This window comes from Oncorhynchus nerka, linkage group LG10 (assembly GCF_034236695.1).
Source record: "Oncorhynchus nerka isolate Pitt River linkage group LG10, Oner_Uvic_2.0, whole genome shotgun sequence".
NCBI classification, from domain to species: Eukaryota; Metazoa; Chordata; class Actinopteri; order Salmoniformes; family Salmonidae; genus Oncorhynchus; species Oncorhynchus nerka.
In genome coordinates, this window is record NC_088405.1 from 86,208,343 (window position 1) to 86,234,384 (window position 26,042).

At 45.1% G+C, this 26,042-nt stretch overlaps 1 protein-coding gene across 5 annotated transcripts in view; it reads left to right on the forward strand.

The window, feature by feature from the left end:
• Positions 1–23,786, forward strand: part of dpysl3 (dihydropyrimidinase like 3) — a 42,158-nt gene extending 18,372 nt beyond the window's left edge. The window contains exons 6-14 of one of the 5 annotated variants that reach the window (XM_029671756.2): positions 26–106; positions 777–845; positions 7,513–7,633; positions 8,773–8,929; positions 10,664–10,805; positions 12,130–12,300; positions 16,568–16,747; positions 18,654–18,828; positions 22,047–23,786. In XM_029671756.2, coding sequence (XP_029527616.1) covers positions 26–106; positions 777–845; positions 7,513–7,633; positions 8,773–8,929; positions 10,664–10,805; positions 12,130–12,300; positions 16,568–16,747; positions 18,654–18,828; positions 22,047–22,141 — 1,191 coding nt within the window. In that variant the 3' untranslated portion in view covers positions 22,142–23,786. Of the gene's footprint in view, positions 1–25; positions 107–776; positions 846–7,512; positions 7,634–8,772; positions 8,930–10,663; positions 10,806–12,129; positions 12,301–16,567; positions 16,748–18,653; positions 18,829–19,835; positions 19,969–21,168; positions 21,442–22,046 lie in introns of those variants that run through there. The other 4 variants (XM_029671757.2, XM_065023893.1, XM_029671758.2 and 1 more) reach the window with 4 other exon arrangements.
• The last annotated feature ends 2,256 nt before the right edge of the window (positions 23,787–26,042 follow it).

Below are 26,042 nucleotides of genomic sequence, written 5' to 3' on the forward strand. Positions count from 1 at the left end.
CTAAGTTCTATTCATGTTTCTACAGCTGTATGAGATCTTTACCTTCCTGGGAGAGATGGGTGGCATTGTGCAGGTCCATGCTGAGAATGGAGAGATCATCGCCGAGGTAACTCACCTGTCACAACAACCACCCACCCCCTCCTCTCTCCTCCCTAGTTTAACCTTTGACCTTTATCACAGCGCAGCCCCATACATTGTGCTGTTCCCCCAGACTAAACTGACCCCCATGTAGACTCTGTCAGAAGGGAAGGGTGAGTGGTGAGAGTGGCTATTGCAGGAGTCACACTGACAGTAATGTGTGGATGCAGTTTATGTTAGTCTGTGTTATGACTGTAGAGTCCTGGGAGGGAGCTGGGTGGGCCTTAATAGCTGGTCTGGACTCCCTCAGAGACTTAGGGTGTCTGGGTGTCTGGCAGGACAGTAAAGAGGCTTCCTTGCTGTCTGGGCCCCAGCTTTTAACCCACAACATAGTATCATGTCCCAACGATACCCCAAAGCTGTCCAGGGTGAATATGAGGGTGAATGTGAGGGTGAATATGAGGGTGAATAGCACTAACTAAACCTCTATATCAGCCCTACAACAGTTAACTCATCACTCTCTCGCCGGCCCGGGAATCTCTCAATGCAGTGTGTTATTGATGCAGGGTTCAATACTTTCTGCCATCTTTCTTTTTGGGGTGCTGGTGTGTGTTTATGTGTGTGTGCGTGTGTGTGTGTGTGTGTCAGAGTTGGGGGTGAATTAGTGTGAACATGGTCCCTCTGTCTGTCTGTCACAGGAGCAGGCACGCATGCTGGAGATGGGCATCACTGGACCAGAGGGACACGTGCTGAGCAGGCCAGAGGAGGTGAGGCTCTCTACATAATAAGGTTGTGTGTGTCTCTCTCTCTCTCTCTCTCTCTCTCTCTCTCTCTCTCTCTCTCTCTCTCTCTCTCTCTCTGTGGGTTTGTGCGTGTGTCTCTGTATGTGTGTGTGTCTCAGCTGAATTTTGCAGTTGGGGTGCCCAGGACGGCTCCGGATGGGTTGCTCGGGACGGCCCCGGGTGGGGTGCTCGGGACGGCCCCAGATGGGTTGTCATAGCCATAAGTCACATCCTTAAATCACAGCCATAAGTCACATCCATAAGTCACAGCCATAAGTCATAGCCATAAGTCATAGCCATAAGTCATAGCCATAGCCATAAGTCATAGCCATAAGTCATAGCCATAACCTTACCAAGAGTACACCACAGGATATTACAGTGGCAACGAGAAGTGTTGATGTGAACCCAGTGAGGTATAAATACTTTTTCTCAGTTTCACCAACTACCAACGTCTAGGCTAACCAGCTAGCCTAACATCATCATGGCACTCATTGGACACATGTCTGTCGATATAAAGGAGGATTTTGATGAGTGACTGGCACTCTGGATGACTAATGATATTGCAGAGGAAAGTTAGTCATTGGTAGCAGGGCCTATGGATTGTTGAAAAGCTTGGTTGCCCCTAACAAATCGAGTGATAAAGACTGAGGTTAGGTTAGACTGACGATGAGGTTACCGAGGCACTGAGCACTCACTATAGGCCGCAGCCTTTGATCATAGCGGAAAGACTATGTTTACACCAACGTGATCAGAATGAGAGGGAAAGCATGGCTGTTTATGTCCCCCGTTTGCAAAAGTGGTAGGGAGAGATGGGCACCGAGCGAAAATGCTACTGTTGTGTAGAGAAACACAATTCTCAGGACTGTAGATACGAGTGCTCAGAACTAGGACTAGTAGCGCAAGTGAGCAGGAAAGCTAAAAATAGCAACGAAGCAAAGATAATCACAGAACGCAATGAGACAGGAGACAATGCAGATGATGACATGGAACTGTTTTCAGTGTTCAGAGCGACTGACACTACTCAAGGAATTGTTCTTGAAGTGAAACTGAAAAATACACCAGCTGAAATGCAAGTAGACACAGGAACTACAGTCACCATCATCTCAGAGAGCATGTAAGCTTTAGAACACATCCCACTGGAGAAAACACAAATGCAATACCACTGCTCAGCAGACTCACAGTACCAGTGCAGTACACGATGCAATGCGGAAAGCTACCACTAGTGGTCGCCAACGGCAACTAATGAGCAGTACCATGGAGAAACCGGTTAAAACACATCCGGTTAAAGACTGGGAGAGTATTTTCCAAGTGAATGGGGAAAAAAAGCCACTGTTCCTCAACAAAGTGTTGGAGAAACACAATCAGGTTTTCAAAGAGGGTTTAGGCTTGATCTAGGAGTTCAAAACAGACATCAAGAAGAAACCAGAGGCCAACGCAAAGTTTCACAAGCCACGCCCTGTTCCTTACTCCTTTATGAGAAAAGGTGGAAAAAGAGCTGACAAGACTGGAGGGGGAGAACATAATCACCAAGTTACATTGTGGAGTAACTAGGCCACAGAAAATAAAGTCTCAGCCATTTTGGAGGCTGCATGTCTTAACATTATCACATAACCCAGATATTTTCTAGCCCTGTTGAACTACTATGGCTGTTTCCTGGCAAACAAGTCTACCGTACTGAAGCCCTTCTACGAGCTGCTACAAACAGTGGAAAAAACAGAGCAAAGATGTCTTCCACAAAAGTAAGCGGATGTTACTGGACAGTCAGTGTTTGGCGCACTACGACACCAAGAGACCCTTATTCTTGTGATGCCTCGTTGTAAGGGGTTGGAGCAGTGATTTCACATGGTTTTGAGAACGGGGACTGAAAGACCCATAGCATTTGCCTCCTGAACCCTCAGTTCTAGTGAGAAAAACTAGGAGCAGATAGAGAAATAAGGGTTGGCTCTGATCTTTGGAGTTAAGAAATTTGACAAGTATCTTTATGGCCGTAGATGTACTTTTTATTTCCAGATCACAAACCATTCCTGTCCATCTTCGGATCGAAGACAGCCTACTCTGTCAACCTCAAGAATGCCACCATTCTATCAGCCTACCGTTATGACATTGAATACCACTGCTCAGCCGATCACTTAAATGCTGACGCATTATCCTGGCTACCACTGGACGGAATGGAGGCACCGGAAACGGATGGTAATGTCTTCTACTTTGCAGGGTGGGACGACATACCACTTCAAGCCACAGACATTGCCATGGGGACAAAGAGAGACAACGTGTTGTTCAAAGTGCTGGATTTCACACTGCATGGCTGGCCAAGCTATGTAGAAAGATAGGAGCTATAGGGATACTTCACCAGAAGACTGCAGCTATCCACTGACAAAGGCTGTCTACTCTGGGGTTGCAGAGTAATCATACCCACAGAAAAGCGAGGTTACTCAACGACCTGCATGAGGGTCATCCTGGAATGTGCCGCAAGAAGGCCCTGGCACAAAACCATGTGTGGTGGCCAAGGCTAGCTAAAGACCTGGAAAACAAAGTAAACCATGTGTGGTGGCCAGGGATAGCTAAAGACCTGGAAAACAAAGTAAACCATATGTGGTGGCCAGGGCTAGCTAAAGACCTGGAAAACAAAGTAAACCATGTGTGGTGGCCAGGGCTAGCTAAAGACCTGGAAAACAAAGTAAACCATGTGTGGTGGCCAGGGCTAGCTAAAGACCTGGAAAACAAAGTAAACCATGTGTGGTGGCCAGGGCTAGCTAAAGACCGGGAAAATTAAAAGTAAACCATGTGTGGTGGCCAGGGCTAGCTAAAGACCGGAAAAACAAAGTAAACCATGTGTGGTGGCCAGGGCTAGCTAAAGACCGGGAAAACAAAGTAAACCATGTGTGGTGGCCAGGGCTAGCTAAAGACCTGGAAAACAAAGTGAACCATGTGTGGTGGCCAGGGCTAGCTAAAGACCTGGAAAACAAAGTAAACCATGTGTGGTGGCCAGGGCTAGCTAAAGAACTGGAAAACAAAGTGAACCATGTGTGGTGGCCAGGGATAGCTAAATACCTGGAAAACAAAGTAAACCATGTGTGGTGGCCAGGGCTAGCTAAAGACCTGGAAAACAAAGTAAACCATGTGTGGTGGCCAGGGCTAGCTAAAGACCGGGAAAAAAAGTAAACCATGTGTGGTGGCCAGGGCTAGCTAAAGACCGGAAAACAAAGTAAACCATGTGTGGTGGCCAGGCTAGCTAAAGACCGGGAAAACAAAGTAAACCATGTGTGGTGGCCAGGGCTAGCTAAAGACCTGGAAAACAAAGTGAACCATGTGTGGTGGCCAGGGCTAGCTAAAGACCTGGAAAACAAAGTAAACCATGTGTGGTGGCCAGGGCTAGCTAAAGAACTGGAAAACAAAGTGAACCATGTGTGGTGGCCAGGGATAGCTAAATACCTGGAAAACAAAGTAAACCATGTGTGGTGGCCAGGGCTAGCTAAAGACCGGGAAAACAAAGTAAACAGTGTGTGGTGGCCAGGGCTAGCTAAAGACCGGGAAAACAAAGTAAACCATGTGTGGTGGCCAGGGCTAGCTAAAGACCTGGAAAACAAAGTAAACCATGTGTGGTGGCCAGGGCTAGCTAAAGACCGGGAAAACAAAGTCAACCATGTGTGGTGGCCAGGGATAGCTAAAGACCTGGAAAACAAAGTAAACCATGTGTGGTGGCCAGGGCTAGCTAAAGACCTGGAAAACAAAGTAAACCATGTGTGGTGGCCAGGGCTAGCTAAAGACCGGGAAAACAAAGTAAACCATGTGTGGTGGCCAGGGCTAGCTAAAGACCTGGAAAACAAAGTAAACCATGTGTGGTGGCCAGGGCTAGCTAAAGACCTGGAAAACAAAGTAAACCATGTGTGGTGGCTAGGGCTAGCTAAAGACCTGGAAAACAAAGTAAACCATGTGTGGTGGCCAGGGCTAGCTAAAGACCTGGAAAACAAAGTAAACCATGTGTGGTGGCCAGGGATAGCTAAAGACCTGGAAAACAAAGTAAACCATGTGTGGTGGCCAGGGCTAGCTAAAGACCTGGAAAACAAAGTAAACAGTGTGTGGTGGCCAGGGCTAGCTAAAGACCTGGAAAACAAAGTGAACCATGTGTGGTGGCCAGGGCTAGCTAAAGACCTGGAAAACAAAGTAAACCATGTGTGGTGGCCAGGGCTAGCTAAAGACCGGGAAAACAAAGTAAACCATGTGTGGTGGCCAGGGCTAGCTAAAGACCTGGAAAACAAAGTAAACCATGTGTGGTGGCCAGGGCTAGCTAAAGACCTGGAAAACAAAGTGAACCATGTGTGGTGGCCAGGGCTAGCTAAAGACCTGGAAAACAAAGTAAACCATGTGTGGTGGCCAGGGCTAGCTAAAGACCTGGAAAACAAAGTAAACCATGTGTGGTGGCCAGGGCTAGCTAAAGACCTGGAAAACAAAGTAAACCATGTGTGGTGGCTAGGGCTAGCTAAAGACCGGGAAAACAAAGTAAACCATGTGTGGTGGCCAGGGCTAGCTAAAGACCGGGAAAACAAAGTAAACCATGTGTGGTGGCCAGGTCTAGCTAAAGACCTGGAAAACAAAGTAAACCATGTGTGGTGGCCAGGGCTAGCTAAAGACCGGGAAAACAAAGTAAACATGTGTGGTGGCCAGGGCTAGCTAAAGACCTGGAAAACAAAGTAAACAGTGTGTGGTGGCCAGGGCTAGCTAAAGACTGGGAAAACAAAGTGAACCATGTGTGGTGGCCAGGGCTAGCTAAAGACCTGGAAAACAAAGTAAACCATGTGTGGTGGCCAGGGCTAGCTAAAGACCTGGAAAACAAAGTGAACCATGTGTGGTGGCCAGGGCTAGCTAAAGACCTGGAAAACAAAGTGAACCATGTGTGGTGGCCAGGGCTAGCTAAAGACCTGGAAAACAAAGTAAACCATGTGTGGTGGCCAGGGCTAGCTAAAGACCTGGAAAACAAAGTAAACCATGTGTGGTGGCCAGGGCTAGCTAAAGACCGGGAAAACAAAGTAAACCATGTGTGGTGGCCAGGGCTAGCTAAAGACCTGGAAAACAAAGTAAACCATGTGTGGTGGCCAGGGCTAGCTAAAGACCTGGAAAACAAAGTGAACCATATGTGGTGGCCAGGGCTAGCTAAAGACCTGGAAAACAAAGTGAACCATGTGTGGTGGCCAGGGCTAGCTAAAGACTGGGAAAACAAAGTAAACCATGTGTGGTGGCCAGGGCTAGCTAAAGACCTGGAAAACAAAGTAAACCATGTGTGGTGGCCAGGGCTAGCTAAAGACCTGGAAAACAAAGTAAACCATGTGTGGTGGCCAGGGCTAGCTAAAGACCGGGAAAACAAAGTAAACCATGTGTGGTGGCCAGGGCTAGCTAAAGACCGGGAAAACAAAGTAAACCATGTGTGGTGGCCAGGGCTAGCTAAAGACCTGGAAAACAAAGTAAACCATGTGTGGTGGCCAGGGCTAGCTAAAGACCTGGAAAACAAAGTAAACCATGTGTGGTGGCCAGGGCTAGCTAAAGACCTGGAAAACAAAGTAAACCATGTGTGGTGGCCAGGGCTAGCTAAAGACCGGGAAAACAAAGTAAACCATGTGTGGTGGCCAGGTCTAGCTAAAGACCTGGAAAACAAAGTAAACCATGTGTGGTGGCCAGGGCTAGCTAAAGACCTGGAAAACAAAGTAAACCATGTGTGGTGGCCAGGGCTAGCTAAAGACCTGGAAAACAAAGTAAACCATGTGTGGTGGCCAGGGCTAGCTAAAGACCTGGAAAACAAAGTAAACCATGTGTGGTGGCTAGGGCTAGCTAAAGACCGGGAAAACAAAGTAAACCATGTGTGGTGGCCAGGTCTAGCTAAAGACCTGGAAAACAAAGTAAACCATGTGTGGTGGCCAGGGCTAGCTAAAGACCTGGAAAACAAAGTGAACCATGTGTGGTGGCCAGGGCTAGCTAAAGACCTGGAAAACAAAGTGAACCATGTGTGGTGGCCAGGGCTAGCTAAAGACCTGGAAAACAAAGTGAACCATGTGTGGTGGCCAGGGATAGCTAAAGACCTGGAAAACAAAGTAAACAATGTGTCATTTGTATGTCAGTGAGGAACCTGCCAAACCCGGCAACGCTACACTGATGGAAATGGCCAAGTCGAATGTGGCAGCTTTTGCACATTGGCATTTGCAGAGGAGGATCAACTTAATTTCATTGTGCTGATTGACAGCCATTCAAAATGGATTGAAGTGGAGATACGTTGTCAATTGTACAACTGAATGCATTCAACTGAAATGTGTCTTCTGCATTTAACCCAACCCCTCTGAATCAGAGAGGTGCGGGGTGCTGCCATAATCAACATCCATGTCTTCGGCACCCGGGGAACAGTGGGTTAACTGCCTTGCTCAGGGGCAGAATGACATATTTTTTATTTGTCAGCTCTGGGATTTAATCCAGCAACCTTTCATTCACTGGCCCAACGCTCTAAACACTAGGTAACCTGGCAGTAGTAGACATTGCCAGTTCAGGGTTAGTTTAATCTGTTCAGAGACTAATTGATTGTTCTGTCTGTCTTCGTCTGCCTGTCTGTCTGTCTGTGTGTGTGTGTGTGTGTGTGTCGCTGTCTATCTGTCGATTCCCTCCCATCTAGCTGGAGGCAGAGGCTGTGTTCCGCGCCATCACCATTGCCAGCCAGACCAACTGTCCCCTGTATGTGACCAGGGTCATGAGCAAGAGTGCTGCCGACATCATCTCACAGGCCAGGAAAAAAGGTTCCCGGGTTTCCAGTGTGGCTGTGATTGGGCTTTAATTACTGTATCAAGAAGGCACCTAACTTACATATTTGTTAGTCACAATGAATGCATAGAAAGAAGATCGTCTACCTTTCATATCAGAACACGAGAGCTGTCCTTACCCCGGGTGATAAGTTAGAGATTCATCTCAAAACGGCCCTTACCCACGTGTCCCTTGGAGGTAGTTGTCACCTCTTAGTGCAACTTCGCCGCTGCCTCCTAAACTCTTCTGTTCTGTAAGAGGATTGGAATGCACCTATGCCCTTATGTGCTGATCCTAGTGTCTTGGTTCACACCCTAGATTTACACTATAGGTCTGGTCTGGTAGACACACCGGATACAAGAAGGCCCGTTTTGAGTTGAATCTCTGATTTATCACCCGGGGCTCACCGTAGCAAACTGTCAGAAAACCTGTCTCTGCCATTCATCAGGAGCCCACGGCGGAGCAGGGAGAGGGAGTAGGCCTCTTGTACGTGATGGAGAGAAAGATATACACTTTCTGAACTGAGAAGAAAAAGAGAGGAAGGGAAAGATGCATGTCCTCATGTAGGAAGCATGTAAGGGTCACTCGGTGCTCCCAAGAGGCCTTGTTTTCATCACTGGCTGGTCCCGTTCCTCAGCGCTGACATCCGATTCGTCATGTCAAAGCCCAGAGAGGGAAAGAGACTTGCAAATAGCAACAGGAAAGTTAAACATGAGGCAATGTTAAGAGACCATCCAATCTTTCCTACAAACTGCTGGATCACCTGACCTTTTAGTTCCGTTAGATTCTCCCTTTAGTTCTTATGTTTCAAGCTTTATTTGTCACATTCACAAGTACAGTGAAATGCTTAACTTGCAAGCCCTTCCCAACAGTGCAATATTCAATATCAAAATTTTAAAAAACAGGAGAAATAAGAAAGGAAGAAAAAAAACTGGAGAATGTAAAAGCTATACATGTTTACATGGTCAGTGCCAGCACCAAATAAAACATGTGCCAGGATACTGGACATTGTACATTTGCTACTGGCATTGACCCGGGATAAACCTAGCAAGCTAACGAGTGAGTACATTTTTAGCAGCATGAGGTGAGTTGATTCAATGTAGTCTCACCCTGGGTGATAACATCTTTTTCCCAGGTAACGTTGTGTTCGGCGAGCCAATCACGGCCAGCCTTGGGACTGACGGGACACACTATTGGAGCAAGAACTGGGCCAAGGCTGCCTCCTTTGTGACATCACCCCCCCTCAGCCCGGACCCCACCACCCCAGACTACCTGAACACATTACTGGCCAGGTAAAGAGCTCCTTCTCTTGACTGTATGACACTCCACTGACCTAGCATGTCCTCGCTGCATCAAACAGACTGATAGGCTCCTGGAGGCGCTTCTAACCTCATGATGGATTTATTATTTATTCAACCTTTATTTTGACAGGGAGTCATGCTGAGACCCGAAGTCTCTTTAATAGATCAATACACATCAATATACACTATACACATCAATATACACTATACACATCAATATACACATCAATATACACTATACACATCAATATACACTATACACATCAATATACACTATACACATCAATAGACAATATACACATCATTATACAATATACACATCAATATACACTATACACATCAATATACACTATACACTTCAATATACACTATACACATCAATATACACTATACACTTCAATATACACTATACACATCAATATACACTATACACATCAATAGACACATCAATATACACTATACACATCAATCTACACTATACACATCAATATACACTATGCACATCAATATACACTATACACATCAAAATACAGTATACACATCAATATATACATCACTATACACATCAGTCTACACGTCAATAGACACATCAATAGACATCAAAATACACATCAATATACACTGTACACATCAATATACACTATACACATCAATAGACACATCAATATACACTATACACTTAAATATACACTATACACATCAATATACAGTATACACATCAGTATACACATCAATATACACATCGATATACACTGTACACATCAATATATACTATACACATCAATAGACACATATGGTTGCACGAGTTGGTGTGTTTGTCTGTTAGGAAAGTTAGAGTGGGCTGTAAGAAAGGGAAGACAGGTGAGAGCCCACGGCGGAGCAGGGAAGACAGGTGAGAGGAGACCTTGGAACTTGACTCAGAGTAATCGATCTACTTTAGTCGCAGCTCTGCTGTGTTGTCTGAGCTATTCCAGCTGTATGTGAGCTTTTTCAGATTTTCTGTATGGAATAAATATTTCCCAGTTTGAGGGCTGAGTTTTTTCCCCTTAAATGAAGTCTAGACAACCAGGTGAGGGGAGTTCCTTCATCAGTCATGTTCAAGGGAGGAGCAAAACCTCCAGGCACTCGGCTTTCCGTGGAATGAGTTTGACACGTGTGCCTTTTTTATTTTACCTTTACCTCTAGGCAAGTCAGTTAAGAACAAATTCTTATTTTCAATGACAGCCTAGGAACAGTGGGTTAACTGCCTGTTCAGGGGCAGAACGACAGATTTGTACCTTGTCAGCTCGGGGGTTTGAACTTGCAACCTTCCGGTTACTAGTCCAACGCTCTAACCACTAGGCTACGCTGCCGCCCTCACTTGGCTACCCTGGCTACCCTGCCGCCTTAAGGGATTGTAGATCACAGCTATGAAGTTAAGGAATTATTTCAGGTCTGAAGCAGTACCTGTGGAAGAGGTACTGTGGAAGAGTGTTTAATAATTTAATCTGCTACTGAAAGCCACTGTTGTGTGCGATGTACAACATACTGCATCTCAACACATTTCTTACTACTGTTCTATCATGTTTCAGCTGCAAAGCCATGGCTAAGTTGTTACTCTCTCTCTCTCTCCCCCTCTCTCTCTCTCCCTCTCTCTCTCTCTCCCTCTCTCTCTCTCTCCCTCTCTCTCTCTCTCCCTCTCTCTCTCTCTCTCCCTCTCTCTCTCTCTCTCTCCCTCTCTCCCAGTGGTGACCTGAATGTGACTGGCAGTGCCCACTGCACCTTCAGTGTGGCCCAGAAGGCCATAGGGAAGGATGACTTCACTCAGATCCCTGAGGGTGTGAACGGAGTGGAGGAGAGGATGTCCCTCATCTGGGAGAAGGCTGTGGTGAGGATGGATGGGTGGACACCTGTCTGCATGGCATATGTCTCTCTCTCTCTTTCTTTGGTTGTGTCCAAAATGGCACTCTTTGGTTGTGTCCAAAATGGCACTCTATTCCCTTTATAGTGCACTAATTTTGACATGGGCCCATATGGCTCTGGTCAAAAGTAGTGTACTATATAGGGAATAGGATGCTATTTAGGATGCATTCTCTGAGTCGGTATTCATGTCATAATAATGAATTCCCCACGACCACGCCCACAAATTGGGGAAAACAAACATTCTTTCCCCTTGACCCCCAGTGTAAAAGAGAAAACTTTGTTGACGATTTTGTGTTCTACTTAAATTGTGGGGACCTAGTGTCCAAGATGGTTACATGTAGTTATATGTGTGGAAACATTTCATCACAGGTAAGACATTTAACTCGTTTAGTATAGTCCGTTTGTTAGTCCACTCACTACTTGTAGCTATATAGTCTGTTTGTTTGTGTTGTTGGTCTTGGCTAGCTTAATGTTCAGGTTGGTAGCTAACTAGCACTCACTCACGGTGCTCATGAAAAGAGACATGTTTTTCTAAGTAGTGAGAACACTCTGGAGCAGGCAATGTTGAAAGTAGTCTTTAGACATGTTGTACTTTTCTTATATATAGTTTTGTAATTGAGTAAAACAAGCAGACAACAAGAACATTATTTAAGAAAAGGTCAACTTTTTGCTGTGAGTCAAGGTGGGCGGGGCCACAACATTCTATTTAATACCAACTGGGACTATCCTGTTTCTTTCTTTCATGTCCTTATTTTCTCAGCTTCGCTAGCCCTCACTAACCCTCTCTTTACATTGCTCCCTCTGAACCCTCTTAGCTACTCTGAGTACTCCACTTCCTCCAGTTTATGCTGCAGATTCTCCACAATTCACTGCAGCTCCTCCTCTCTCCTCTTCCCTAATACATCCTGGTAGTTTGGTTTAGTGATATATCTCTGGATCTATCCCCCTAGCCGTTCACCCTGCTTACAGAATAAAACAGTGTGTATCTCCTTTTTTCTCCTAATTCTTGTTCTTGAACTCAGACTTGGGTTTTCTTGACAGCTGTGTTATGAATGAAGAGTTGTGGTGCAGCTTTGCCTCAGAATTATTCACACTGGTCTGCCTTAAGACAAAAAACACACAGTCTCAGCTCTAGCATTGACAGGGTGTGTGTGTGTGTGTGTGCGTGTGTGTTCTTGCGTTTGACTACAAGAGTCCCCTCACCCACCAGTCAGCTGTAAAAGCCTCTTTGTTTAGCACCTCACCATTATAGCATTTTGACAAGTCACCTTTTCTTCCTGCTCACTCAGACCACTGGCAAGATGGACGAGAACATGTTCGTTGCTGTGACGAGCACCAACGCCGCCAAGATCCTAAACCTGTACCCCCGTAAGGGACGGATAGCTGTGGGCTCCGATGCTGACCTGGTCATTTGGGACTCAGATGCTGTCCGCACCATCACCGCCAAGACGCACAACTCGGTAAGAGGTCAAAGGCTCGGGGTGAATAAAGTTCCAGTGACCTTTCAGTTTCTCAGAAGGGAAACGAAGTCCCGAAACTAAGTCCCTGTAGACTCCCTGCGTACAGGAGCCCAGAGCGTACACTAAGTCCCGAAACTAAGTCCCTGTAGACTCCCTGCGTACAGGAGCCCAGAGCGTACACTAAGTCCCTGTAGACTCCCTGCGTACAGGAGCCCAGAGCGTACACTAAGTCCCGAAACTAAGTCCCTGTAGACTCCCTGCGTACAGGAGCCCAGAGCGTACACTACAGTGCAGGGTTAAACAGAGGAAGTGTCCGTTCAGGAAATCAAGCCTTCTGAACTTCCTGCTGCAGGCGCAGAGAATGAGGGAGAGAGAGAGACAGAGAGGCCTCAGAGAAAAGCAGAATAGTACGATGAAGAGGTGTGGAAAGACAGAAACACAGAGAGAGATATAGAACGACAAAGAGAGGGAGAGAAAGAAAGAGCTGGAAAAAGATTGGACAAGTTTTCAATGACTTTTCCATACGTGGAGACCCAAGGTTTTTACATAATGATGTCACCTTCTCGTTTCCTGCTTGTAGCCCCTCAGGACAACAAAACAAGCACATAAGAACACAGAGCATAAGAACAGGGGCTCCTGTCCATGTTAATGATGGCTACAGTGATCTATTGGGCACAGTAGTTCAGTACTTTACAACCTTCTATCTGTGTATCCCTCCCTCTGTAGTAAATACAAGTATCCCCTTATCTGAAATGTTTGATCTGGTTAGCTTTGTATATGTTGTTGCACATAGAACCCGGCCGTGACATCATACTTGGCAGACGTAGAGCCTTATGTCCAGTCGAGAGGAGGCTGGTGGGAGAAGCTATAGGAGGACTGGCTCATGGTAATGGCTGGAATGGAATCAATGGAATGGAGTTAAACATGTGGTTTCCATATGTTTGCTGTACCATTCCATTAATTCCATTCTAGTCATCACAATGAGCCCGTCTTCTTATAGCTCTTCCCACCAGCCTCCTCTGGTCCTGTCCTGGCCTGAATCTGGAAAAACAGCAGGGCCGTGTGCATAGGAACACACAAACCACAGAAGAGAGGGGGCAACAGATTGCAAAAAAATATGTAGAGAGAGACAGAATGATAGACAGAATAAGAGAGTTTATGGCAGGAGAATAGAGAGAGGGGGAATGGATCAGAGACAACCAGCGAGAGTGAAAGAGAGTAGGAAGAAAGTGGGAGAGAGAGAGAGGCCTAGAGATAGAGAAAGATAAAGTGGTAGAGAGGGAGAGAGTGCTAGAGGAATAGAATGTGTTAGAGAGAGAAGAGAGTGCAAGAGAAAGAGGAAGTGCTAGAGAGAGAGAGGAGAGACAGTGCAAGAGAAAGAGGAAGTGCTAGAGAGAGAGAGGAGAGACAGTGCAAGAGAAAGAGGGAGAGAAAGTGCTAAAGAGAGAGAGAGAGAGAAGGAGAGAGAGTGATGCTTGGCATCATTAGCCCCAGCTGTGCGATGGCAGCTGTTTGTCTTTTAATGCCAAATGGAGGCGTATGAGAAACAGGCCGACTGGAGGAGGTGGAGGAGGAGGGTTATTTATCTCTCTTCTCCCACACATGTTGTTAATTAAGGCAGAACCATGGTCTCATCTCTACAGAGACGGCCTGCCTGCCTACCAAGCCGCCCGCCAACCCGCCTCCTCTTTTCCTCTGTCCCCACAGCCAAACTGGGCCTGTGTGTCCCATGACTCTACTTAGTTCTCCCTCAATAAGCTTTACGTCTCACTACAACACACAGAATGGCCTCTCATCAGACCCGTTTTAAGAGCAATATGTCCAAATATGATCTACTTTAGTGGAATTAGACGGCTCTTCATCTGAATTAGTGTGTCAGCTCATAATGTAAATCACAGACAGTCTTTGGTGCGTGAGGTCATGTGTTTCAGACACCCTTTACTGTTTATTTTTTCCATACTTGACTTTCTGAGTCCACAAAGACACACCGATGTAAACTCATGTAAACTCCCCGACGTCATTTGTGTCAGACGAGTGACTGTCAGACTGCAGAAAACTGGAAATAGTTGCGTTTACGTGGGAGCTGGTTGCTTCTGCATCGCTGTACTGTCATTTCCTCCACTTGAGAGAGAGTTTTGAGCACCGGAAAGTTCCTGCAGCTGCTCATCATTTGTATAACTGGATTGTGCTTGTGAATCTCTACAGTAAGTAACGGCAGCATAACAGACTGTACTGGGGTACAATGGGGAAAAGTAGGCTTGATAAATCTAGAGCTTTTGTTTTTGTAATTTTGTTATTTGTCATTCTCCTCTCTTTTGTTGACCTAGCATCACTGACCAAGACATACAATATCCAGTTAAAGATGCACTATGCAGAAATCTGCCATTTCCTGGTTGCTAAAATTATAATAGTTCACCTAATTTCAGTTTATGTGACAAAAAAAGAAAGTATAGTGTAGAGAATCATTGTACCATTTAAACCGCTGTGAAAAGTATTTTCCAGAACTACAAATATTGTATTTTCAGCTGTTGGAAGCTAGTGTACAAAACCCAAACACACATTTAACCGATACACCAGATTACCTGATCGCCAAGCATCTCATTCCAAACCCATGGGCATTAATATGGAGTTGGTCCCACTCTTCTGGGAAGGCTTTCCACTAGATGTTGGAACATTGCTTTGGGGACTTGCTTCCATTCAGCCACATCAGGTTGGGCACTGATGTTGGGCGATTAGGCCTGGCTCGCAGTCAGCGTTCCAATTCATCCCAAAGGTGTTCGATGAGGTTGAGGTCAGGGCTCTGTGCAGGACAGTAAAGTTCTTCCACACCGATCTCGACAAACCTTTTCTGTATGGACCTCGCTTTGTGCAGTGTCATGCTGAAACAGGAAAGGACCTTGCCCAAACTGATGCCACAAAGTTGGAAGCACAGAATCGTCTAGAATGTCATTGTATGCTGTAGAGTTAAGATTTCCCTTCACTGGAACTAAGGGGCCGAGCCTGAACCATGACAAACAGCCCCAGACCATTATTCCTCCACCACCAAACTTTACAGTTGGCACTATGCATTGGGGCAGGTAGCGTTCTGGCATCCCCCAAACCCAGATTCGTCCATCTGAATGCCAGTTGGTGTTGTGTGATTCATCACTCCAGAGAACGTGTTTCCACTGCTCCAGAGTCCAGTGGCGGTGTGAGCTTTACACCACTCCAGCCGACGCTTGGCATTGTGCATGGTGATCTTAGGCTTGTGTGCGGCTGCTCGGCTGTGGAAATGTCTTGTGCTGACATTGCTTCCAGAGGCAGTTTGTAAAATGGTAGTGAGTGTTACAACCGAGAACAGGCGATTTCTACACACTACTCACTTCAGCACAAGGCGGTCCCGTTCTGTGAGTTTGTGTGGCCTGTCACTTTGCGGCTGAGCCATTGTTGCTCCTATACGTTTCCACTTCACAATAACAGCACTTACAGTTGACAGCTCTAGCAGAGCAGACATTTTATGAACTGACTTGTTGGAAAGGTGACATCCTATGATGGTGCCAGTTTGAAAGTCACTGAGCTCATCAGTAAAGGCCATTCTTCTGCCAATGTTTGTCTATGGAGATTGCATGGCTTTGTGCTCGATTTTATACACCTGTCAGCAACGGGTGTGGCTGAAATAGCCGAATCCACTAATTTGAAGGGGTGTCCACATACTTTTGTATATATAGTGTGTACTGCTTCTTAGACTTGCCTTCTTTCAATGAGAATGATAGATATATAACTCACAATTTTATGTGAATATGGTGGGGTCAAAAGTTACATATTTCAGCTTTAATGTATAACGTGTTTGACTGTGTGTTTGACTCTGCGTGTGTTTGATTCTGCATGTGTTTGACTGTGTGTGTGTTTGACTGTGTGTGTGTTTGATGCTGTGTGTGTTTGACTTTGTGTGTTTGACTCTCCATGTGTTTGACTGTGTGTGTTTGACTCTGTGTGTGTTTGATGCTGTGTTGGTTTGACTCTGTGTGTGTTTGTATGTGTTTGACTTTGTGTGTGTTTGACTGTGTGTGTTTGACTCTGTGTGTGTTTGATGCTGTGTTGGTGTGACTCTGTGTGTGTTTGTATGTGTTTGACTTTGTGTGTGTTTGACTCCATGTGTTTGACTGTGTGTGTTTGACTCTGTGTGTGTTTGATGCTGTGTTGGTTTGACTCTGTGTGTGTTTGTGTGTGTTTAACTCTGTGTGTGCACGTGTACCTGTAGTCATGTCTATGCTTGTGTGTATTCCAGGCTGCTGAGTACAATGTGTTTGAGGGCATGGAGCTCCGTGGTGCCCCCTCGGTGGTGATCTGCCAGGGGAAGCTGGTGCTGGAGGATGGGAACCTGCACGCCACCTCCGGGGTCGGCCGCTTCATCCCCTGCACCCCCTTCCCGGACTTTGCTTACAAGCGCGTCAAGGCCAGGAAGCAGGTAAAAGATGCTCGCCTCTCTCACCTTACTGTCTAGTCAACATCTGAGTAACTGTCTCTGGACTCTGAGTAACTGTCTCCCTTTTATACAATTATGTAACAATATACAAGTATTTCCAATGAACATATTGTATTCCTAACGCTTCAGTTCTGTCTTAGAATACGTTTTATATGGATTGTTTTGTCACGGGACAGCGTTAGTATGTGACACTGAGCCAAGGACTGTGAGGTCTGTGAGGCGGAAGGTAAGTCTAGCAGTTACGAGCGTTCGGCCCGTAACCGAAAGGTTGCTCGTTCGATTCCAAGATCCGACTAGGTGAATAATCTTTCGATGTGCCCTTGAGCAAGGCACTTAACCTGAATTGCTTCTGTAAGTCGCTTTGGATAAGAGCGTCTGCTAAATGACAAAACAAATAATACAACATAATAAAAGGTCAGTGAGTTGGGGACATCTAGAAGTGTTTTCTCAGTGGTTAGGGATTAATCAGCACTAATCTGATGCAGAGCTGAGATGAGCCATCCAGCACCCACAAACATGGACGATGTCACTGCAGCTTTCCATTAAAGACGGCTTAGCTTTACACTAATGCACACTGCTGTGGCTCAGCCCATGCCACGCATAATCAGATTTACCATCAATCTCAATGTACATTACATACCTGAATGGTAATCCAAAGTATGTTCAATGGAGGCAGATTACATTCAGATTGCTTAGCTGTTTATCACACCTACTGAACTGTACACAAAGGGCATCTGTCCTCTCTGGTGGCAAGATAAATATAGCTAACAGGGTGTGTAATGCAGATGGGAATTGTCAGAAAAGGCTGTAATGGTGTCATAACTACCTCTATGGGTGATCTGATCATATCCAGGAGGAAGACAGACGTGATGTAGGTGATGGAGAATGGGGGTTGGAGTGAGGGGATGGGGAATGGGGGTTGGAAGGAGGGGATGGGGAATGGGGGTTGGAGTGAGGGGATGGGGGTTGGAAGGAGGGGATGGGGAATGGGGGTTGGAGCGAGAGGATGGGGGATGGAAGGAGGGGATGGGGGGATGGAAGGAGGGTATGGGGAATGGAGGTTGGAGCGAGGGGATGGGGGATGGAAGGAGGGGATGGGGAATGGAGGTTGGAGCGAGGGGATGGGGGATGGGGGTTGGAAGGAGGGGATGGGGAATGGGAGGTGGGGGTGGGGGTTGGGAGGAAGGGGTGGGATGTGTGGGAGATAAATGTCATGTCAGGCTTGAGGATTCATGTCAGGGGCTTCGGCTGTTGGCTGTGGGTTACATACTGAAACAACTGACTGCCAGGGAGTGCCTGTTGTAGCCATGTGTAATGGTTTTGAAGGGATATGATGTGTCCATGGGGTTGGTCATATTGCTGGTGTTGGTGGATACTCAACAGGAACAACAGTGTGCTATTTTAAGTGGATATTTCAACACAAGTGGGTTATATTAAATGAGTTGTGTTCAACTTGAAATGGCTACCCTCCAATTCTGCCATCATTCTCTTTTTGCCCAGACTATAGAGATGTTTCTTTGGTGAGACCTATGTATTAATGCAATGTTGATCTTGGTGGCAGTAAGTATTTTCTGATGCTCCTAGCTCAGCTTCCAGGGATTCCTTAGTCACATGACCCTAGGACAGCATGTCCAATAAGAACGGAGTCTGTCAGTAAATCTGGAAGTGCTTCCCTTAGGAAAACACTGGGTGAAATATGCATTGGCACAAAGCATTCTACAACCACCCCCATGAATCTAATTCTAAACAAGCATTGTCATGGAGAACTGTTATAAAGTTACCAACATAAACGATCATCTCTCTCTCTTTCTCTTTTTTTTCTTTCTCCATTTTTCTCCTTCTCTCTCCCTCTCTCTCCCTTTATTACCCCTGTCTCCCTCTCTCTCAGTTGGCAGTCCTGCGGGCAGTGCCCAGGGGCATGTATGACGGTCCTGTGTCTGACTTCTCGCCCATGTCTCGTGGCGGTACCCCCTCAGCCTCTGCCCGTACCTCCCCCACCAAGCAGCCTGTGAGGAACCTGCACCACTCTGGCTTTAGTTTAGCAGGTAAACCTGCACAGCGTGGTGAGCTTCAGCTACCTTTTAATTTACCCATCCGCTTTCCCATCCCTGGCTGTCATAGGAAGTGCCAGGAACCTGACACACACACACGCACACACGCACGCACGCACGCACACACGCGCACACACACACACACACACACACACACTCAACAGTCAGCGATGACATTTTACAATGCACTTCACACATGATATAGTATGTTTCCAAGGTTGACTTTGCCATTCGTCTGCGTTAGTTACAATAACCTTCAGGTGTAATTTGACATTTTACCATAATCACATTTTAAGCCTTAATTTCATAATTTGTTTGTGGTAACTAATGCTCACAGCACAATACTGTTGTCCCTCAGCCGTCCTGGTACTTCCAGACAGTGCTCTTTATGTTTCACAAGTCTTTTAGTTATTTCTTAACTTTTTGTCACAACATTGATTTGATTGATTTCAGCTTCACACCGTTTTATCTTGGTTCTCTCTCTCTCTCTCTCTCTCTCTCTCTCTCTCTCTCTCTCTCTCTCTCATAATATCTTTATGCATCTTAAGTCAATATATGTTCTAAGATTTCAGTCCAGACATCTTGCCTTTCACTTTCTTAGCCGTTGCCTGCCTAATGAAGCTCTGTCTACTGAGCAGGTTGAATGAGGCTCATGATCATTGATTTAGCGAAAGTTACATTATTCACATAACCAATAGCAGAGACTAGTTGAGTATTGAGTGACACATGGCGATTGTATACATCTGCGACCTCATACCACTAGGTTCAACCTTTCAGGGAGGAACCAAGTAAACAATGGTTTTTACTGGAACAATTGATGTGTGATGTACTGATGCAGGAGGTGGAGGGTGACCTGCATTGGAAACGTTTCCCCCATTGCTGTAGTCTAGTGGGGGTTAGTCCATCTATTGACATCCCTTCCAGAGAGCCAGAGAGTCTGCTTTCTTTCCCAAGCCTGTGTGTCTATAATACAGACCTGACCTATTCTCTCCCTCTGGCTCTAATCCTGTTTCTGTTAGGTCCCCCCACCACAGAGGATATCCTCATCCTGATGCTTAAAGAGACAGTACTCTAATCCTGTTTCTGTTAGGTCCCCCCACCACAGAGGATATCCTCATCCTGATGCTTAAAGAGACAGTACTCTAATCCTGTTTCTGTTAGGTCCCCCACCACAGAGGATATCCTCATCCTGATGCTTAAAGAGACAGTACTCTAATCCTGTTTCTGTTAGGTCCCCCATCACAGAGGATATCCTCATCCTGATGCTTAAAGAGACAGTACTCTAATCCTGTTTCTGTTAGGTCCCCCCACCACAGAGGATATCCTCATCCTGATGCTTAAAGAGACAGTACTCTAATCCTGTTTCTGTTAGGTCCCCCCACCACAGAGGATATCCTCATCCTGATGCTTAAAGAGACAGTACTCTAATCCTGTTTCTGTTAGGTCCCCCCATCACAGGGGATATCCTCATCCTGATGCTTAAAGAGACAGTACTCTAATCCTGTTTCTGTTAGGTCCCCCCATCACAGAGGATATCCTCATCCTGATGCTTAAAGAGACAGTACTCTAATCCTGTTTCTGTTAGGTCCCCCCACCACAGAGGATATCCTGATCCTGGTCCTTAAAGAGACAGTACTCTAATCCTGTTTCTGTTAGGTCCCCCCATCACAGAGGATATCCTCATCCTGATGCTTAAAGAGACAGTACTCTAATCCTGTTTCTGTTAGGTCCCCCCACCACAGAGGATATCCTCATCCTGATGCTTAAAGAGACAGTACTCTAATCCTGTTTCTGTTAGGTCCCCCCATCACAGAGGATATCCTCATCCTGATGCGTAAAGAGACAGTACTCTAATCCTGTTTCTGTTAGGTCCCCCCACCACAGAGGATATCCTGATCCTGGTCCTTAAAGAGACAGTACTCTAATCCTGTTTCTGTTAGGTCCCCCCACCACAGAGGATATCCTCATCCTGATGCTTAAAGAGACAGTACTCTAATCCTGTTTCTGTTAGGTCCCCCCACCACAGAGGATATCCTCATCCTGATGCTTAAAGAGACAGTACTCTAATCCTGTTTCTGTTAGGTCCCCCCATCACAGAGGATATCCTCATCCTGATGCTTAAAGAGACAGTACTCTAATCCTGTTTCTGTTAGGTCCCCCCACCACAGAGGATATCCTGGTGCTTAAAGAGACAGTACTATAATCCTGTGTCTGTTAGGTCCCCCCACCACAGAGGATATCCTGGTGCTTAAAGAGACAGTACTATTATCCTGTTTGTCTGTTAGGTCCCCCCACCACAGAGGATATACTGGTGCTTAAAGAGACAGTGCTATAATCCTGTTTGTCTGTTAGGTCCCCCCACCACAGAGGATGTCCTGGTGCTTAAAGAGACAGTACTATAATCCTGTGTGTCTGTTAGGTCCCCCCACCACAGAGGATGTCCTGGTGCTTAAAGAGACAGTACTATAATCCTGTTTGTCTGTTAGGTCCCCCCATCACAGAGGATATCCTGGTGCTTAAAGAGACAGTACTCTAATCCTGTTTGTCTGTTAGGTCCCCCCACCACAGAGGATATCCTGGTGCTTAAAGAGACAGTACTCTAATCCTGTTTGTCTGTTAGGTCCCCCCACCACAGAGGATATCCTGGTGCTTAAAGAGACAGTACTCTAATCCTGTTTGTCTGTTAGGTCCCCCCATCACAGAGGATATCCTGGTGCTTAAAGAGACAGTACTATAATCCTGTTTGTCTGTTAGGTCCCCCCACCACAGAGGATATCCTGATGCTTAAAGAGACAGTACTATAATCCTGTGTCTGTTAGGTCCCCCCCCCCCACCACAGATGATAGATATCCTGGTGCTTAAAGAGACAGTACTATAATCCTGTTTGTCTGTTAGGTCCCCCCACCACAGAGGATGTCCTGGTGCTTAAAGAGACAGTACTATAATCCTGTTTGTCTGTTAGGTCCCCCCACCACAGAGGATGTCCTGGTGCTTAAAGAGACAGTACTATAATCCTGTTTGTCTGTTAGGTCCCCCCACCACAGAGGATGTCCTGGTGCTTAAAGAGACAGTACTATAATCCTGTTTGTCTGTTAGGTCCCCCCACCACAGAGGATATCCTGGTGCTTAAAGAGACAGTACTATAATCCTGTTTGTCTGTTAGGTCCCCCCACCACAGAGGATATCCTGGTGCTTAAAGAGACAGTACTATAATCCTGTTTGTCTGTTAGGTCCCCCCACCACAGAGGATGTCCCCATCCGGCCAGCCGGACGCCGCATCGTAGTTCCCCCTGGTGGTCGCTCCAACATCACATCCCTCAGCTAAGAGGTTTAACCAGGAGAGATACCAGTCAGAAGATGACAACAGCCATTGGGAGACGACGGAGACATGATTAGTTAAAACAAGTTAAGTTGAGTAAAACACTGAATCCTCATGCCTTACCAGCCACAATGCTACCTGCTTAAGCTTCTAAAAGCTCAGTACTACTCCTCCTAGGCAATTGCAGGTCAGTCACTAGAACAAAATATTAATTTAAAGTACATTTGTTTTCCAAAAGATTGGGTTTGTATGCTCTGGAATAACAGGAGTATGTTCATAACCAGAATATAGGTGATCAATTTGTATTACTGTCCCTCATTGTCTACGTTAGTAATTGTGTCAACTGTGTATTGACATTTTAGGCAATAATCTGAATCCATAATATAGTTAAATAAACCTCATGATACCAATTTCACAGTGTTCTGATGCTTGTTACCTAGGAAAAGTAATATGGCCTTTTTCTTCCATCACGTTTGGCTTTCACCCTTTTTGAGTACTAGTCTGCTGATTTAGTTCCCTAGCAATGTAATGATAACATGCAGTAATGTCCATAACTGATAGGTGGCATTGTGAGTACGTATGATTGATGTAACGTAGCTTTGTGAATGATGTTGCTCGCTGCCTCCCTGGGTTGTTTGAACCAGGAGTGATAGTCATTAGAGATTGTCTTGTTTCTTATTTTTCTTGAAGATAAAAACGTATCTGGTATTACACTATTATTTTGCAAACATGCAACAGCATATTATAAGGTAGAAATGCTTGTCATGTTTAATTTCCCCCCTGCGCTCCGTTCCACTCCATCCTGGCTGTAGATTACATTGTGAGAAACCGTCCTTTTGCATTTGCTTCAAGCTTAATGCCTGTTCCTATTCATACCTTTTAGCAAGTCATCTGGATGGGTTAAACACATGTAACCCTTTTGCACAAGAAGTAAAACCAAGCTGAACTTCCATGGCCTGGGTCGTGAAATTGCAATTATGAGCTTTGTGAACAATAATACATAAAAGAAATGTTTATGATAAAAGTAACAAACCTTTAAAATCACAGTAATTTACCTCTGGCTTTATTTCTATTTTCCTGACAATGTGGCTCTCGTTTTGAAGCAACAGACCATCATTCCTTGCATTCAACAACATAACATTGAAAGATAATGTTGTGCTGGTTTAAATCGCAACACTCCGAGAGAGTCCCCATAATGCTGTACACTTTAGCTGACTGACAGCACTTGGTTTGGTAACTAACTAACTAACTAACACCAAGGGGAAGACAGACCGACGTAACCCTGGGTCACTCTCTTTCAGAGTCATTTTCTATGCTTCTGGTCTGTCTACCTGTCCCAGACAAGGCAGGGGATTGTATGTTTTTAGAATGAGGCTAGGAGGAGGAGGAGGATGAGGAGAGCTTTATTTTTGCTCTCCCAATCAGCTGAGGAAGAGGTCGTGAGGAGGTCGTTGTTTTTTATTGAGTGATGATGTGTAATTTCAAGCAATCCAAGTGGTGATTATATTTATGTTAGTTTGACTTGATCTTTTTTATAGTTTTTATGTCTTTTTTTTACTGTTGTATCAACCCAGAGAAGGCAGGTCAAAACAACATTGAGGTGTGATGTGGTGGTATGAACTGTTCCTGAATAAACATGAGTTGCAACTGACTGGTTGTCTCTGTTTGATTTCTCAATATACAGTACAGTAGATGTAAATATACCTTTTAATGTACTCTGAACATGACCGATCCAGGAGGAATCACATTCTTGCCAGAGCACCTTGTTAAGAACATCTCTCATAGAAATGTGATGTATAGATATGACAGTTAGTTGTCCTTACCTTTTATTAGATTAGAATTGCTGTTATATTACATCCTCTATCTGCATCATTTTAGCTTGATACCGCTATGGGAATTTCCCATTTTCAGACTCATTGTTAAGCCTGGCAGTATCCTCGTCACCTCTCTGTTATAATTATGTTTTATAGCCAGTTAAAGTCTCATGACATCACTTTTGATGGGTGTAATTATGACAGGCTGAGAAGATTTCCGCTATTAAAACACCATCTCAGTCTGGAGTGGGAGATGGAGTCCAAACAGAGCCAGTTCACAATAAGAACTTATATAAACCCTCCCAAGATAATGTAGCTGCCAGTTATTTTATATGCCCATTTACAACAGATGAGCTTGTACAGTATGGGGGGAAAGAGATCCTTTGATGAGGAGAAATCCCATTAAGATGACTGTTATTCTTATTGTAGGTGATCCTTCAGCTTGACTTTAACTAGGCTCTATGACGAGCATGCACTGAGCGTACAAAACATTAGGAACACCTGCTCTTTCCATGACATAGACTGACCAGGTGAATCCAGGTGAAAACTATGATCCCTTATTGATGTCACTTGTTAAATCCACTTCAATCAGTGTATATGAAGAGGAGGTTAAATAAGGATTTGTTAGCCTTGAGACATGAATTGTATACAGTTGAAGTCGGAAGTTTACATACACTCAGTCATTAAAACTTGTTTTTCAACCACTCCTCAAATTTCTTGGTAACAAACTATAGTTTTGGCATGTCGGTTAGGACATCTACTTTGTGCATGACACAAGTCATTTTTCCAACAATTGTTTACAGACAGATTATTTCACTTATAATTCACTGTATCACAATTCCAGTGGGTCAGAAGTTTACATACGCTAAGTTGACTGTGCCTTTAAACAGCTTGGAAAATTCCAGAAAATGATGTCATGGCTTTAGAAGCTTCTGATAGGCTAATTGACATAATTTGAGTCAATTGGAGGTATACCTGTGGATGTATTTCAAGGCCTACCATCAAACTCAGTGCCTCTTTGCTTGACATCATTTGAAAATCAAAATAAATCAGCCAAGACCTCAGAAAAAAGTTGTAGACCTCCACAAGTCTGGTTCATCCTTGGGAGAAATTTCCAAATGCCTGAAGGTACCACGTTCATCTGTACAAACAATAGTACGCAAGTATAAACACCATGGAACCACGCAGCTGTCATACCGCTCAGGATGGAGACGTGTTCTGTCTTCTAGAGATGAACATACTTTGGTGTGAAAAGTGCAAATCATTTCCAGAACAACAGCAAAGGAGGAAACAGGTACTAAAGTATCTATATCCACAGTAAAACGAGTCCTATATCAACATAACCTGAAAGGCCGCTCAGCAAGGAAGAAGCCACTGCTCCAAAACTGCCATAAAAAAGCCAGACTACGGTTTGCAACGGCACATGGGGACAAAGATTGTACTTTTTGGAAAAATGTCTTCTGGTCTGATGAAACAAAACTAGAACTGTTTGGCCATAATGACTATTGTTATGTTTGGAAGAAAAGGGGGGAGGCTTGCAAGCCGAAGATCACCATCCCAACCGTGAAGCACGGGGGTGGCAGCATCATGTTGTGGGGGTGCTTTTCTGCAGGAGGGACTGGTGCACTTGACAAAATAGATGGCATCATGAGGCAGGAAAATTATGTGGATATATTGAAGCAACATCTCAAGACATCAGTCAGGAAGTTAAAGCTTGTTCACAAATGGGTCTTCCAAATGGACAATGACCCCAAGCATATTACCAAAGTTGTGGCAAAATGGCTCAAGGACAAAGTCAAGGTATTGGTGTGGCCATCATAAAGCCTTGACCTCAATCCCATAGAAAATGTGTGGGCAGAACTGAAAAACCGTGTGCGAGCAAACCTGATTCATTTACACAAGTTGTGTCAGGAGGAATGGGCCAAAATTCACCTAACTTATTGTGGGAAGCTTGTGGAAGGCTACCTGAAACGTTTGACCCAAGTTAAACCATTTAAAGGCAATGCTACTAAATACTAATTGAGTGTGTAAACTTCTGACCCACTGGGAATGTGATGAAAGAAATCAAATCTGAAATAAATAATTATTTCTGC